Source organism: Vulpes vulpes, chromosome 4 (genome assembly GCF_048418805.1).
Source record: "Vulpes vulpes isolate BD-2025 chromosome 4, VulVul3, whole genome shotgun sequence".
NCBI lineage: Eukaryota > Metazoa > Chordata > Mammalia > Carnivora > Canidae > Vulpes > Vulpes vulpes.
In genome coordinates, this window is record NC_132783.1 from 83,297,325 (window position 1) to 83,313,475 (window position 16,151).

Consider the following 16,151-nt stretch of genomic DNA (forward strand, 5'->3'; position numbering starts at 1 on the left):
AATTCACCTGACCAAGAAATAACCTGTCAGAAGTTCATTTTCAGATGACCAATCCTTTTAAATGGTTTGACTCTTCTGACATACACATATTAACCTGTTCAGAAAATAATTAATTTTTAAAAAGTTTTAAAGCTTCATTATATACCAAAGGCCACCTGAACTTATTAGCATACAACTCTACCTCCAGAGATTCTGACTTAGTAGGTCTTGGGTCGAGATCAGGGAATTTTTCATTTCTAATATGTATCCAAGTAATTCTGATGCACAGTCCCTCGTTCATACTTAAGAGAAATGAGTTCAAAATACTAGTGATAAAATCCTCATAGGATATCACATTATCTAACATTTGAATATGACAACCAAATATATTTTCAGTCTATTTCAAATCACTATTTTTAAATATGAAATGCAATAAAACAAAAAAATTCTTCAAAGGAAACTGGTTAATATTTAATATGACAACATGGTAAGTAAACATTTTTAACTAAGTTAGCTAGGTTAGGTCCAATTTTGAAGTTCCTGAAGAGTACACAGCAGAAAAACATAGCCACTGTCATAGCACCATTAGCTGAGAAAAATGAAAGAAGATATAGAAGATAAAATTCTATAAATTCATTTCATAAATTCATATAAATTCATTTATAGAAGATAAAATTCGTCTAAAAGACTCTTGACTTACAACAAAACTACCAAACGGATAATACTTAGCCATAAAAAAGAATGAAGTCTTACCATTTGTAATGACACTTATGGAGCTATCAGAGAGTATGATACTAAGTGAAGTAAGTAGGTCGGAGAAAGACAAGTGCCATATGATTTTACTCATTTAAGAATTTAAGAAAGAAAACAAATGAACATAGAGGAGAAAAAAAAGAGGCAAACCAAGAAACAGACTCTTAACTATAGAGAACAAACTGATGGTTACTGAAGGCAAGGTGGGTAGAGGATGAGTTACAGGTGATGGGAACTGAGGAGGGCTCTTGTGGTGAGCACCGGGTGTTGTGTGTAGGTAATGAACCACTAAAGTGTACACCTGAAGCTAATATTGCACTGTGTGTTGACTAACTAGAATTTAAATAAAGACTTGAAAAAGAAAAAGTACCAAAGCTATATGATGAATTACTTATCAGAATTACACATATATCAGAATTATATATGTATATATATTTATCATTGTAGAAGACAAAACACAGACATATATCAGAATTACATATATCAGAATTATATATATATATTTATCATTGTAGAAGACAAAACACATATACATATATCAGAATTATATATGCACAAAATCTTGAATCAGACCAAATTAACATACCAAGTTCAAGAAGCTTCTTTGTGAGCAAAAGTGCCTTATCCAGGTCTCCCTGCTGGTATACCGCATAACTCAAATAATCTAGAACAGAGACTTTATCAATGGTAGAGACCTCGCCATCATCCAGCTGCCTTAGTGCTTGTTCCATCCACAGTTCTGTATGGTAATAATCTGCTTCTGTATAGGCCACTTTGCCCAACTCAAAACAGTCTTCAACTGTTAGAAAAGATTTGTGTTTTACTCCTATGGAAAGAAAAGAAAGAGAACTTCAGAAATATTTAGGAGTATACAGCTTTCAAAGTGCTATCTCACTTTCATTTGAACTTTATAACAACCTTCTGAGGTAGGAAATCAAGAATTATCCTAAGTTTATGAACAAAGGACAATCTAAAGGGGAATGAAACATGGTAAAAATTACATTAGGGCCGTGTACCCAGAAAACTCAAGACTTTAATTATCAGCCATCACGCCAAAATGAAACATCAATTAAGTTGAAGCACGCAGTTTTTTACCACAGCAGGAATCCCCATAGGACATACATCTTACTCCTAACCAACAATTTGGGCAAAAATGAATGGACAGGAAGAGAAGCAGACCTATAAATTGATTGGTTCCTTCCCTTTTCAACACCATTAATGATGTATGATTTACATACCATAAAGTTCACCCATTTATTTATTTATTTATTATTTTTTTTTTTTTAAAGTTCACCCATTTAAAGAATACAATAGTCTTTAGTATATTCGGAGTTGTGCAACCAATACTGCAATCTCATTTTAAAACATTTTCATTGGGCAGCCCGGGTGGCTCAGCAGTTTAGCACCACCTTTGGCCCAGGGCGTGATCCTGGAGACCTGGGATCCAGTCCCGCATCCGGCTCCCTGCATGGGGCTTGCTTCTCCTTCTGCCTGTGTCTCTGCCTCTGTGTGTCTCTCATGATTAAATAAATTTAAAAAATCTTTAAAAAAAATAAAAATAAAACATTTTCATTACCCCAAAAAGAAACCCTGTACCCATCAGCAGTCACTACTCATTATCTCCCCCTCCTTGCCCCAGCTCTAAACAACCACTCATCTACTTTCTGGATCTATAGATTTGCCTATTCTGGTTATTTCATATAAATGCAATCATGCAACACAGGGTCTTCTGTGACTGCATCTATCAACTCAGCATAACGTTTTCCAGATTCATTCATGTTGCAAAATCTCTTTTATTGCCAAAAAGTAGTCCCCTGTATGGAAAGACTATATTTTGTTTATCAGTTGATGGACATTTGAGTTATTTCTAGTTTTTTTGGCCTTAATGAATAATGCTGCTATGTACATTCATGTGCAAGTTTCTCCATGAACATTTGTTTCCATTACTCTTATATCTAGCAGTGGACTTGCTAGGTCCCATGACAACTCCATGCTTTAAAATTTTCAGGAACTGCCAAACTATTCTCCAAATACCTACATCATTTTACAATCCCACCGGCAATATATGAAGTTTCCAACTTCTTCACATCCTAATACTTGTTGTCCATTTGTTTTGATTATAGCCATTCTATTGGGTATAAAGTAGTTGTTTCATTACGATTCTGATTTGTATTTCCCTAATGATGATGCTGAGCATCTTTTCACATACTTATATGTGAATTTTTTTAAAATTTGTATTTATTTATTTATGATAGTCACAGAGAGAGAGAGAGAGAGAGAGAGAGAGGCAGAGACACAGGCAGAGGGACAAGCAGGCTCCATGCAGGGAGCCCGACGCGGGACTCAATCCCGGAACTCCGGGATCATGCCCTGGGCCGAAGGCAGGCGCTAAACTGCTGAGCCACCCTGGGATCCCCTCTTTTAATTTTTTTAATATATTTTATTTATTTATTCATGAGAGACACAGAGAATGAGAGAGAGAGAGAGAAGAGGCAGAGACATAGGCAGAGGGAGAAGCAGGCTCCCCCAGGGAGCCCGATGTGGGATTCAATCCCAGGACTCCAGGATCATGCCCTGGGCTGAAGGCAGGTGGTCAACCACTGAGCCACCCAGGGACCCTGGTACCAAGAGTCTCAACACAAAAGAGATAGAAGTATATAAACCCTATAATCTTGTATTTGAATTGGAACTAACAACATGAACTCATATATTTCCTACCTCTGTCTGTTGAAAAGACCTAGAATCAATGACAAACTTCTAGCAATAGACATCCCTAGAACCTAGCTACACTCTACTCCCTAAATGTCATTCCCCATTAAAAAGGATCAAGGTTCATGAACTATGCAAGGTCTGATTCTCCCTGCTTTGGGTAGAAATTTATAATATAAGCTTGGAAAAACTGTGCCAAAAAATTAAATTTCCTTGCTAGCAAAGAATAATAGGATCATCACAAAAAAACAAATTAGCCAATCTAAAGAGAGTCCCACTGGCCTCAAACAGGATAACTGGGCATCAAATGAATAATATAATAGAAATATAAAAATATATAAAAATCCATGAGTTTATAGTGATATTTCAGATCAAAATCACTGGTCACTACTAGAAGTTATTACATCATCAACTCATTACTCTGAAAACTGATATAAGAAAAACAACTCGTTACTCTGAAAATCAATATAAGAAAAATAAATTTATCTTGCCCTTCATATATAAACTATTTCAGGGTAACCAAATGGTTCCTGAAAGAAAGTTTCTACTAATAGAATTACAGCTAATAAAGCAGAAGGAATAAGATAATAAAATCACTATTTTTCAACCCCTAATGAAATAGTTCTGGGCCATGATCATCAAAGACTGCCACAACAATTAGATGACACTCATGGAGGGACCCCTGGGTGGTTCAGCAGTGGAGCGGCACACCCTTCCGGCTTAGGGCGTGATCCCGAGGTCCAGGATCCAGTCCCACGTCGGGATCCCTGTGAGGAGCCTGCTTTCCCTCGGCCTATGTCTCTCTCTCTCTGTGTGTCTACTATCATGAATAAATACAATCTTTAAAAAAAAAAAAAAAAAAAAAAGAAGAAGAAGAAGAAGAAATTCATGGAAAACTTCATAGGGACTTAGCAGTCTCCCACCACCGAAGCTACCATCAATCACTATCACAAAAAGAGTGATGAGATGTTAGGTGGCTGGTTTGTAATTCAATAAAAGTTCAGAGCGCCACCTATGGAGTTAATTACAAAACCTGAATCTAATTGAGACTCAAGCTCTAATAGTTTATAGGAAACACAGAAGTTAGAGGAACAAATTTTTTTTTTTTTTTAGAGGAACAAATTAATACAAAAGAAAAAAATCAGGCAATTCTAAAATGTACATTCTACAATGCATATAACCAGGTTTTTCCAACTTAATCAATGGACTGGGGGGAAAAGGAAAGGAAGAGAGAAGAATAAAACAGATTTAAGAGATATAACCAAAATGCACAACTGTTAAAAGGTATCTCTGAGATCACCAGAGAAACTGAGGATTGACTGGGTATTAAATTGTATTAAGGAAATACTGTCACTTTGTTAGGTTGGATAATAGTAAGTAATTATATTATTTAAAAAAAAAACCTTATTGGGCAGCCTGGGTGGCTCAGCAGTTTAGCACTGCCTTCAGCCCAGAGTGTGATCCTGGAGACCCAGGATCGAGTCCCACATCAGGCTCCCTGCATGGAGCCTGCTGCTCTCTCTGCCTGTGTCTCTGCCTCTCTTTCTCTCTGTGTGTCTCTCATGAATAAATAAATAAAATCTTTAAAAAATAAAAATAGGGGATCCCTGGGTGGCGCAGCGGTTTGGCGCCTGCCTTTGGCCCAGGGCGCGATCCTGGAGACCCGGGATCGAATCCCACGTCGGGCTCCCGGTGCCTGGAGCCTGCTTCTCCCTCTGCCTGTGTCTCTGCCTCTCTCTCTCTCTGTGTGTGACTATCATGAATAAATAAATAAAATCTTTAAAAAAAATAAAAAATAAAAAAAATAAATAAAAATAAATAAAAATAAAAAATACTTTATTGATCAGTTAGATACGCATATTTAATTATTTGTGTATAAAATGACATTATGTACAGGATTTGCTTTTAAAATGGTTCAGTAAAGGGATCCCTGGGTGGCGCAGCGGTTTGGCGCCTGCCTTTGGCCCAGGGCGCGATCCTGGAGACCCGGGATCGAATCCCACGTCGGGCTCCCGGTGCATGGAGCCTGCTTCTTCCTCCGCCTGTGTCTCTGCCTCTCTCTCTCTCTCTCTGTGACTATCATAAATAAATAAAAATTTTAAAAAAATTTTTTTTAAAAATAAAAAATAAAATGGTTCAGTAAAAAAATAATTAATTAATTAATTAATTAAAAAATGGTTCAGTAAAAACAACTAAAAGCAGGGGATAGAGGGAACAGAGAAACAAGAATGGCAAAGTGTTAAAAACTTTTGAAGCTGTGTAATGAATACATGGAAACTCATTATGTCACTACTTTTATTTTTTTTATATTTTCCATAATAAGAAATCTTATAAGCAACATTAAGAAGGAGAAAGTCATGTCCCATGGAGTTCTTTCTATGCTTTATAAAGGAAATCACAAAATACCCTTTTTGACACTAACAAAAAAGAAAATGACAAATATGTGAAAAAATAATAAAATTTAGATAATAAAAAATAAATAATACTTACCTGACATTTCCCTTTGAACATATAGTTCTAAGAATCAGGATGGTCAAGATGGTGGTGGAGGAGGAGGAGGACCCTAGGCTCATCTCGTCCCATGAATACAACTAGATAACTATCAAATCATCCTAAATACCCCCGAAATCAATCTGAAGACTGGCAGAACAAACTCCACAACTAAAGGTAGACAAGAGGCCACATCAAAGAAGGTAGGAAGCATGGAAAGAAAGGGATCATGGCCACCATGGTAGGGTGGAAGCTGTGCTATCAGAGAAGGGCAAGAGACAAACTAGCACACAGGGAGCACATAGGAAAAAGGAATCCCCATAACAACTGAATTGGAAAGCAAGAGGGCCTGAATTTTGTGAGTTATTGCAACCTGCCGAGTTTAAAGCCTAGTGTGCTGGACTCTGGGAGAGCTCAGAGGACATTGGGGCTGTTTTTGGAGAACAGGCAAGGCAAAAGCCTCTGTACATACAGCACTGAAACAGCAATCTGAAGAACACCTGGGGAACACTGTCAGGAGGTTAGTTGCTCATCTTGGAGCATGTCCCAGAGAAGCAGCATTCTTGAAGAGACCCCATCTGGGATCAAAGGAACTGGCATATGCCATTTCCCTCCCATGCCCCTCAGCATAAACACAGAGCTACCTACAGGAACCAGCTCACTGCTGGTATTTGAACCTAACTTGCTTACACCTCAGCGCTCCGGAAGAACTGTCCTTCCCAGTCACACTTGCTCCAGTTACAGAAGATCAGCTCAAATCCCTGAAAACATCACATCTCCTAACCTTGGAGTTTGTGAGGCCTCAGTTCTGGTGATGGCCAGGGACAGGTCTCATTTTACAAGCAGACCAGAGCATACCTAGTTAAAACTCACCACATTCAGGCCAAGGACTATACACTGCTGACAACAGGCAAAGAGACCCTCTGCAGATGACTGGCATAGAGAATAAAGTAGCCAGAACACAATAGCAGAGCACATGCAGCCCACAATGCAGACACACCTGGGAGCACCAGGACCTGGGGAACAGAAGATACTACTACAGGGGACAATAGAATCTCTCCTTCATAGAGTCATTACCATAAAAATAAGAGATGTAGCTGACTTCCCAACACAGAAATAAGCACAGGGACTTAGACAAAATGCAAAGACAGAGAATTTGTCCCTAATGAAAGAACAAGACAAAGTCATGGCTAGAAATCTAAGTGAAATAAATATGAGTAATATGCCTGATGTAGAATTTAATGCAATGATCATAAGGATGCTCACTGGACTTGAGAAGAGAGTGGAAGACATCAGTGAGACTATTAACACAGAAATAAGGAATAACAGCAGTGATAAAGGGCTCAATAAATGAAATGAGAAACTCAGTTAATGCAATGAACAGCAGGCTAGAAGAGAGGAAAAAATTAATGACCTAGAAGACAGAGTAATGGAATGTCATCAAGCTGAACAAAAGAGAGAAAGAAAAACTATGCAAAACAAGAAGAGACTTAGGGAACTCAGTGACTCCATCAAATATAAGAACATCTGTATTATATGAGCACCAGAGGTAGAGAGAGAAAAGGGAGCAGAGGGTTTTTTAAGAAATAGTAACTGAAAATTTCCCTAATCTGGGGAAGGAAAGAGATATCCAGATTTAGGCAAATGAAACAGATATCCAGATTTAGGCAAATGCCTAACAAAATCAACAAAAGCAGATCCATAGTAAGACATATTGTAATTAAAATGACAAAATATAGTAATAAAGAAAAAATATTAAAACCAGCAAGACAGAAGAAGAGAGTTACATACAAAGAAAATCCCATAAGGCTATGAGCAGATTTTTCAGCAGGTATTTTCCAAACCAGAAAGGAGTGGCATGATATATTCAAAGTGCTGAATGGGAAAAACCTGCAGCCAAGAAGACATCCAGCAAGGCTATCATTCATAATAGAAGGAGAGAGAGAGTTTCCCAGACAAACAAAAAATAAAGGAGTTCATGACCACTGACCCAGCCCTTCCAGAAATATTAAAGGGACGGTGAGTGGAAAAGGGAGACTAAAAGTGACAGTATAAAGGTAGGAAACACAAAAGCAGTAAAAATTAGTATTTCTGTAAAAAAAAAATCAGTCAAGGAACTCACAAAATAAAAGGTATATGATACCATATACCCAAAACACAGGGAAGAGAATAAGGAAGAAGTTCGAACTTAAATGACCATCATCTTAATAAAGACTGCTGCATGTAGCAGAGGTTATATACAAACCTAATGGTAACCACAAACCAAAAACCACTAATGAATATGCAAAGAATAAAGACAAAGAAATCCAAATATATCACTAAAAAAACAAAACCCAGCAAACCATGAAAGAAAGATAAGAAAGGATCAGAGAAAAATCTTCAGAAACAATGACAAAACAAGAAATAAAATGGCAATAAGTACATATCTATAGGTAATTGCTTTGGATGTAAATGGACCAAATGCTCCAATCAAAAACATAAGGTGACAGAATGTATAAAAAAACAAGACCCATCTATATGCTGCCTACAAGAGACTCATTTTAGACCTAAAGACACCCACAGATTGAAAGTGAGGGGATGGAGAAACAGTTACCATGCAAATGAATGTCAAAAGAAAGCCAGAGTAGCAATACTTATATCAGACAAACTAGACTTTAGAACAAAGATGGTTACAAGAGACAAAGAAGGGCACTATATAATAATCAGGGAGATAATACAACAATAAGATCTAACAATTGTAAATATTTATGCATCCAATATGGGAGCACCCAAATACATAAAACAGTTAATAACAAATATAAGGGAACTAATTGATAATAATACAATAATAGTAGGGACTTTAACACCCCACAAACATTGATGGACAGATCATCTAAAAAGACAATCAAGAAAGAACACTGGCCTTGAATGACACACTGCACCAGATGGATTTAACAGATATATTCACAACATTCCATTCTAAAACAGCAGACTACATATTCAAGTGCACATGAACATTCTCCAGAATAGATCACATATTAGGCTACAAAACAAGCCTCAAGAAATTAAAAAAGATCGAAATCATAGCATACATCTTTTCTGACCACAATGCTGTTTTTTGGAGTTTTTTTTTTTTTTAAGACTTATTTATTTGAGAGAGAAAGCACAAACTGGGAGAAGGGTGAAGGGAGAAGCAGGCTTCCACTGAGCAGAGAACCCAATGCAGTGCTTGATCCCAGGACCTTGGGATCATGACCACAGCCAAAGGCAGACACTTAACCAACGGCTAACCACAACACTGTAAGACTAGAAGTCAACCACACACACACACACACACACGCACACACACACACACACAATCTGAAAAGTCCACAAATACATGGAGGTTAAATAACATGCTACTAAACAAGAATTGGTCAACCAGGAAATAAAAGAGGAAATTAAAAAGTACATGCAGGGGTGCCTGGGTGGTGCTGTCAGTTAAGTGGTTGACTCTTGGTTTCCACTCAGATTGTGATCTTAGTGTCATGGGATTGAGCCCCATCGGACTCCACACTAAACTCAGAGTCTGCTTGAGATTCTCTCTCCCTTTCCCTCTGCCCCTCAGCCTCAGGCTCGCTCTCTCACAAATAAATAAATAAATCTTAAAATTAAAATATCAACAAAGCATTTCAAAAGATAGGCCCAAAAAGGAAGAATTAGACAAAATTAATCAAGGAGTAACATGGCATCAACATACATCCACTGAAATAAAATTTCTCTGACTTTTTTGTTTTGAAACAATTGAAAAAACAAATATCCTTCCCCCTCAACTCTCACTCCCATTGTTTCACATCTAAACTGCTACAGTTTAAAAAAAAATAAAAAATAAAAAATAAAGAAACTGCTACAATTTTAAGCCTGACAAAACCAAGGATTATGAAGTATATGAAGAAATGGGAATTTGCTGGTGATAATATAAATAGGTGCATCTGCTCTGGAGAATAATCTGGCCACATTTGGTAAAGCTGACAAAGCATATACCCTAACTTCTTATATCCCAAGGAAACATTTGCATGTGTATACATGAGCAAAAGAATACATAAACAAGGATGTTTACTGAAACTTTGACATAAAAAAAAAAAAGAAACTTTGATATAGCAAAAAACTGGATAACCAAAATGCCCATCCATGCATAAGAGAATGAATAAACCAATTCTTCATATAATACAGCAGTTTGATGAATTTACTCAAAAAATTGAGTGAAAAAGTTGAAGATATACAGAATATATTGTTTAAAAGATATGGTTATGATCTTATCAGAACTGTTATACTATAGTATAACAGTTATACTATAGTTATAAGTTATAACTTATAAGTTATAGTTATAAGTTATACTATAGTTATAGTTATAGTATAACAGTTATACTATAGAACTGTATACTATTAGTAGAAATAGAAAATAATGGAATTATGTACCAGTTTAATGGAAATTTTATTTATTATTATTTAATATTGTTGTACCGTGGTTAGCAATCCCACTTGATATTCACCCCCAAATAAAGAGAGATGAGCCAGAAACATCTTAACAAGTTACTCATTCCATTCTATATTCTTACTGAGGAAATCAATTTCAATATGAAGACAGGGGTAACATATTTTATTTCTTCAGCTGACAAGGAGATAGTAATGATAGCAAGCCACATACTCGTAGAAAAAGTGAGAAAGCAAAAAGTAAACAATTGTGAGAAGTCAGGTATCAGTACCACAAAGTAAGATTAGCAAATTTTTAAATTTGTGGAGATGAAACAACACACTCTTAAACAACCAATGAAACAAAAAAGAAATCATAGAAAACACTTAAAAACAAGTTAAAACAAACAAAATACCAAAACTTAGAGGACACAGTGAAAGCAATGTAAAGGGATGTAATGTAAATGCTTACATTAAAAAGCTAGAAGGATCTCAAATCAACAACCTAACTTTACCACTTAAGAAACTAGAAAAACAAGAACAAACTAAACCCAAAGCTAACAGAAGGAAATATCACAGGTAAATTAAGTAGAATACTTTAAAAAAAAAAAAAAAAAGAGAGAGAAAAAATTAATGAAACCAAAAGTTGGTCCTTAGAAAAAAATCAACAAAATTGATCATCCTTTAGGTACATGGACTAAGAAAAAAGAGGAGATCCAAATTACTAAAATAAAAAATGAAAGGATAGGACTACTAATTCTACAGAAATTTAAAGGATTATAACAGAGTACTATGAAAAATATACACCAACAAATTAGATAACCTAGATAAAATGGGCAAATTCCTAGAAACAAAAAGCCTACCAAGACTAAGAAACAGAAAACCTGAATAGGCCTGTAACTAAATGGTAAGGAGACTAATTTGATAATCAAAAGTTTCCTGACAAAGAAAAGCCCTGGATCTGAAGGCTTCACTGGAGAATTCTATCCAACATTTAAAGAACACCAATCCTCAAATTTTTCCAAAAAACTGAACAGGAATGCTTCCTATTTCATTCTATGAGGCCAGCATTACCCTTACACCAAATCCAAAGATTCTACAAGAAAAGTACAGAAAAGTATCCCTTATAAATATTGATGAAAAACCCTCAAGGATTGGCAAAAAGAATTCAGCAGCTATTAAAAAGATTATACACCATAACCAAGTGGAATTTATTCCTGGATAGCAAGGATGCCTCAACATATGAAAATTGATCAATGTAATATACCACATTAACAGAATGAAGGGAAAAACCATGATCATCTCAACTGATGCAGAAAAAATACTTGACAAAATTCAACACTTTTTCACAATAAAAGACACTCAACAAACTAAGAGTAAAAAGCAGCTAGGTAACTTGAAAAATACAGCAAATATATGCAATGGTGAAAGACTTTAAGATCAAGAACAAAAACAAGGATGCCCACTTTCACTACTTCAGTATGGAAGCTCTAGCCAGAGCAATGAGACAAGAAAAAAGTAATATTAGGCAACCAAATTGAAAGAGAAAACGTAAAATGATCTCTCTTTACAGATATTATCTTCTATGCCGAAAACCCTGAAGACTACATGTACAAACTGTTAACATTTATTTGCTAATAAAAAATTCAGCAAGTGGCAAAGACAAAGCCAACACACAAAACTCAATTGCATCTCTACATACTAACAATAAATAATCTGAAAACTAAATTTTTTTAAAAAAAAGATTTTATTTATTTATTTTGAGAGAGAGAGAGCATGAGTGGAAAAGGAGGGGCGGAGAGAAAAGCAAACTCTGCACTGGGCTGAGACGCCGATGTAGGGCTCCATCCCAGGACTCTGGGATCATGACCTGAGCCAAAGGCAGATATTTTAACTGACTGACCCACCCGGTGCCCCTACTAAAACAATTCTAAGAATAAAATACTTAGGAATTAACTTAAGCAAGGAGGTGAAAGACTTATACAATGAAAACCACAAGACATCGTTGAAATAAAAGAACATAAATAAATGGAAATACATCCCATGTTCATGGATTGGAAAACTTAATACTATTAAGATGGCAAAAGTACCCAAACCAATCTACAGAATCAATGCAATCTCTATCAAAATCCCAATGACATTTTTTGCAGAAATAGAAAAACGCATCCTAAAATTCGTTTGTATTCTCAAAGGATAGTCAAAATCCTGAAAAAGAATAGTCAAACACAATCTTGAAAAAGAACAAAACCAGAGAACTCAAACTTCTAGATTTCAAAACTTACTCCAAAGCTACAGTCATCAGGGGCACCTGAGTGCTCAGCCAGTTAAAAGTCTGTCTTGCTCTGCCTTCAGTTCAGGTCATGCTCTCAGGGTCCTGGTATCAAACCCCCACTCGGCTTCCAGCTCAGCAGCGAGTCTGCTTCTCCTTCTTCCTCTACCCTTCTCCCCTGCTCATGAACCCATGAGTGCATGCTCTAATAAATAAATAAAATCTTAAAAAAAAACAAAAGCTACAGTCATCAGAACAGTATGGTATTAATATGGTATAAAGATCAATGGAGGGATCCCTGGGTGGCGCAGCGGTTTGGCACCTGCCTTTGGCCCAGGGCGTGATCCTGGAGACCCGGGATCAAATCCCACATCAGGCTCCCGGTGCATGGAGCCTGCTTCTCCCTCTGCCTGTGTCTCTGCCTCTCTCTCTCTCTCTCTCTCTCTCTCTCTCTCTCTCTGTGACTATCATAAATAAATAAAAATTAAAAAAAAAAAAAAGATCAATGGAGGGGGATCCCTGGGTGACTCAGCAGTTTAGCACCTGCCAGGCATGATCCTGGAGTCCCGGGACTGAGTCCCACATCAGGCTCCCTGCATGAAGCCTGCTTCTCCCTCTGCCTGGGTCTCTGCCTGTCTCCCCCTCTCTCTGTATCTCTCATGAATAAATAAATAAAATCTTAAAAAAAAAAAAAGCTGAAGTTAAAAAAAAAAGATCAATGGAATAGAAAACTCAGAAATAAACCCTTACATATATGGTCATATACTTTTGGACAAGGGTGCCAAGACCAATCAATGGGAAGAGAACAGTCTTTTCAACAAATGGTGCTGGAAAAACTGGATATCCACATGCAAAAAAAAAAAAAAAAAAAAAATGAAGTTGTACCCTCACCCTAACATCATATGCAAAAATCACCTCAAAATGGATAAGGAACCTAAATATAAGATGTAACACAAAATGGATAAAGAACCTAAATATAAGACGTAACACAATAAAACTCTTAGAAGAAAACACAAGAGAAAAGCTTCATTCTACCGGATGAGGCAAAATTTCTTGTATATGAGGCAATAGGCAACAAAAGAAAAAATAAACTGGACCTCATGAAAATTTTAAAATTTTGTACATCAAAAGACATTATCAACAGAATAAAAAATCCACAGAATGGGAGAAAAAAATTGCAAATCGTATTATCTCATAAGAGATTAATATCCAGCATATGTAGACAACTCCTAAGAAAAAAAAAAACAATTTAAAAATGGGCAAAAGACTTCAATAAACATTTCTCCAAGAAAGAAATACAGGGGGATCCCTGGGTGGCACAGCGGTTTGGCGCCTGCCTTTGGCCCAGGGCGCGATCCTGGAGACCCGGGATCAAATCCCACATCAGGCTCCCAATGCATGGAGCCTGCTTCTCCCTCTGCCTATGTCTCTGCCTCTCTCTCTTTCTCTCTCTGTGACTATCATAAATAAATAAAAATTAAAAAAAAAAAGAAAGAAAGAAATACAGAAGGCTGCTAAGTATATGAAAAGATGCTCAACATCACTGATAATTAGGGAAATGCAAAACTATAATGAGATACCACCTCCTACCCATTAGGATGACTGCTATCAAAAAAGGAGACAATAACAAGTGTTGAAGAAGAGGTGGAGAAATTGGACCCCTTGGGCACTGTTGGTGGGAATGTAAAATGGTGTATCTACTATGGAAAATAATACGGCAGTTCCTCAAAAAACTAAAATAGAATTACCATATGATCCAGCAATTACACTTCTTGGGTATATATCCAAAGAATGGGAAGCGGGGTCTTGAAAAGATATTTGCACACCATATTCATAGCAGCACTATTTGCAAGAGTTAACACATGGAAGCAACCCAAGTGTCCTATTGATGGATGAAAGGATAAGCAAAATGCACTATATATTTATATACACGATGCATCATTATTCAGGCTTAAAAAGTGAGGAAATTCTGACATTTGTTACAATGTGGATGACCCTTAAGAATATTACGCTAAGTAACCCATCACAAAACGACAAATACTGTATGGTTCCACTTATTTGAGGTACTTAGAATAGTCAAAACCATAGAAACAAAGTAGAATGATGGGGCTGAAGAAGGTAAGGGACAGGAAGTTACTGTTCAATGCATACAACTTTTAGTTTTACGAGACAAAAAGAGCTATAGGGATGTATACTGGTGATGGGTGCGTAACAGTGTGAGAATGTATGTAGGGCCACAAAATCACACATTTAAAAGTGATTAAGATGGTAAATTTTGTTATATACATTTTGTACAATAAAAGCATTTCTAAAGCAAATTATCATGAAATTAGCTGTAACCTAAATAAAAGATTTTGTCAAAAACAAGTCATAAAGCAGGATGTTCCATATTACAGAACACTTTCAAAATGTATGTATACCCAATGTCTTGGTTTTTAAATTACTGAACACATAAACTTTGATTATCAATTCCTTTATAACTTTACATACAAATATTGGATGTTCTAAAGAAAAACATGAGGAAAAATGATTTTCTCTTTCCAGGCTAAAAATGCCTACTTAAAATTAAATACCTATAATATTAAGCTTTCACAGTAACAAGCCATAAACTTATCCATAGCTATTAAGTCCTAAGGAAAGAGAGTTGTTTTGTCCTCAAAGACCGTAAAATAAACTAATGTTAAAAGTCTTAAAACACGGGGATCCCTGGGTGGCGCAGCGGTTTGGCGCCTGCCTTTGGCCCAGGGCGCGATCCTGGAGACCCGGGATCGAATCCCACGTCGGGCTCCCGGTGCATGGAGCCTGCTTCTCCCTCTGCCTGTGTCTCTGCCTCTCTCTCTCTCTCTCTCTCTCTCTCTCTGTGACTATCATAAATAAATAAAAATTAAAAAAAAAAACTAAATTCAATTTAAAAAAAATAAATAAAATAAAAAAAAATCTTAAAATACGAAAGTCTTTTTTTATTGTCCTGATGGATTGAAGAGAACAACCAGGTGATAAATATTTTATAGACTAGAAGAATTCTTACCTGGGAGATTACCCTTTGAGATGGTGTCTGTATCCAAATTGTAGGTATCCTGTAGTCGCAACAGAGCTTTCGCTGCCCCAACCTGATCTTCATCATTAGGGAAATACTGTCTCTGAATGGTTAGGTTAGAGATAAAGCCTTGAAATAAGAAAAAAAGAAAGAAAAGAAAAGGAAAAAAAGAAAAAAAAGACTCTAGAACCTCACAGACTTCCAATTTGCAATATAGAGTGTTTATAAGGATTTTTCAGAATTGATTTTATTATAATTTTCTACCACACCATGCAAGTTCCACACACTCAACAAGAAAAAAACTAAATACACTGAATGAGACTTGAAATACCTATAACTTATTCAATCTTCCCAAATTCTAATGTTGCTTAAGTAATCTGAAGTCATCACATAAACCATACCTGAATTAGGTAAAAGATCAACATGATAATTGGAAACAACCCAAGTGTCCTATTGATAATTGATATGATAATTGAGTTTTTA

At 36.3% G+C, this 16,151-nt stretch overlaps 1 protein-coding gene across 5 annotated transcripts in view; it reads right to left on the bottom strand.

Moving 5' to 3' along the window:
• Nucleotides 1-16,151, bottom strand: part of P4HA1 (prolyl 4-hydroxylase subunit alpha 1) — a 77,270-nt gene that overhangs the window by 40,878 nt on the left and 20,241 nt on the right. For all 5 annotated transcript variants that reach the window (XM_072754999.1, XM_072754998.1, XM_072755001.1 and 2 more), the window contains 2 exons: nucleotides 15,660-15,797; nucleotides 1,319-1,558 (listed from right to left, as the gene is read on the bottom strand). In XM_072754999.1, the coding sequence (XP_072611100.1) occupies nucleotides 1,319-1,558; nucleotides 15,660-15,797 (378 nt within the window). The remainder of the gene's footprint in view (nucleotides 1-1,318; nucleotides 1,559-15,659; nucleotides 15,798-16,151) is intronic.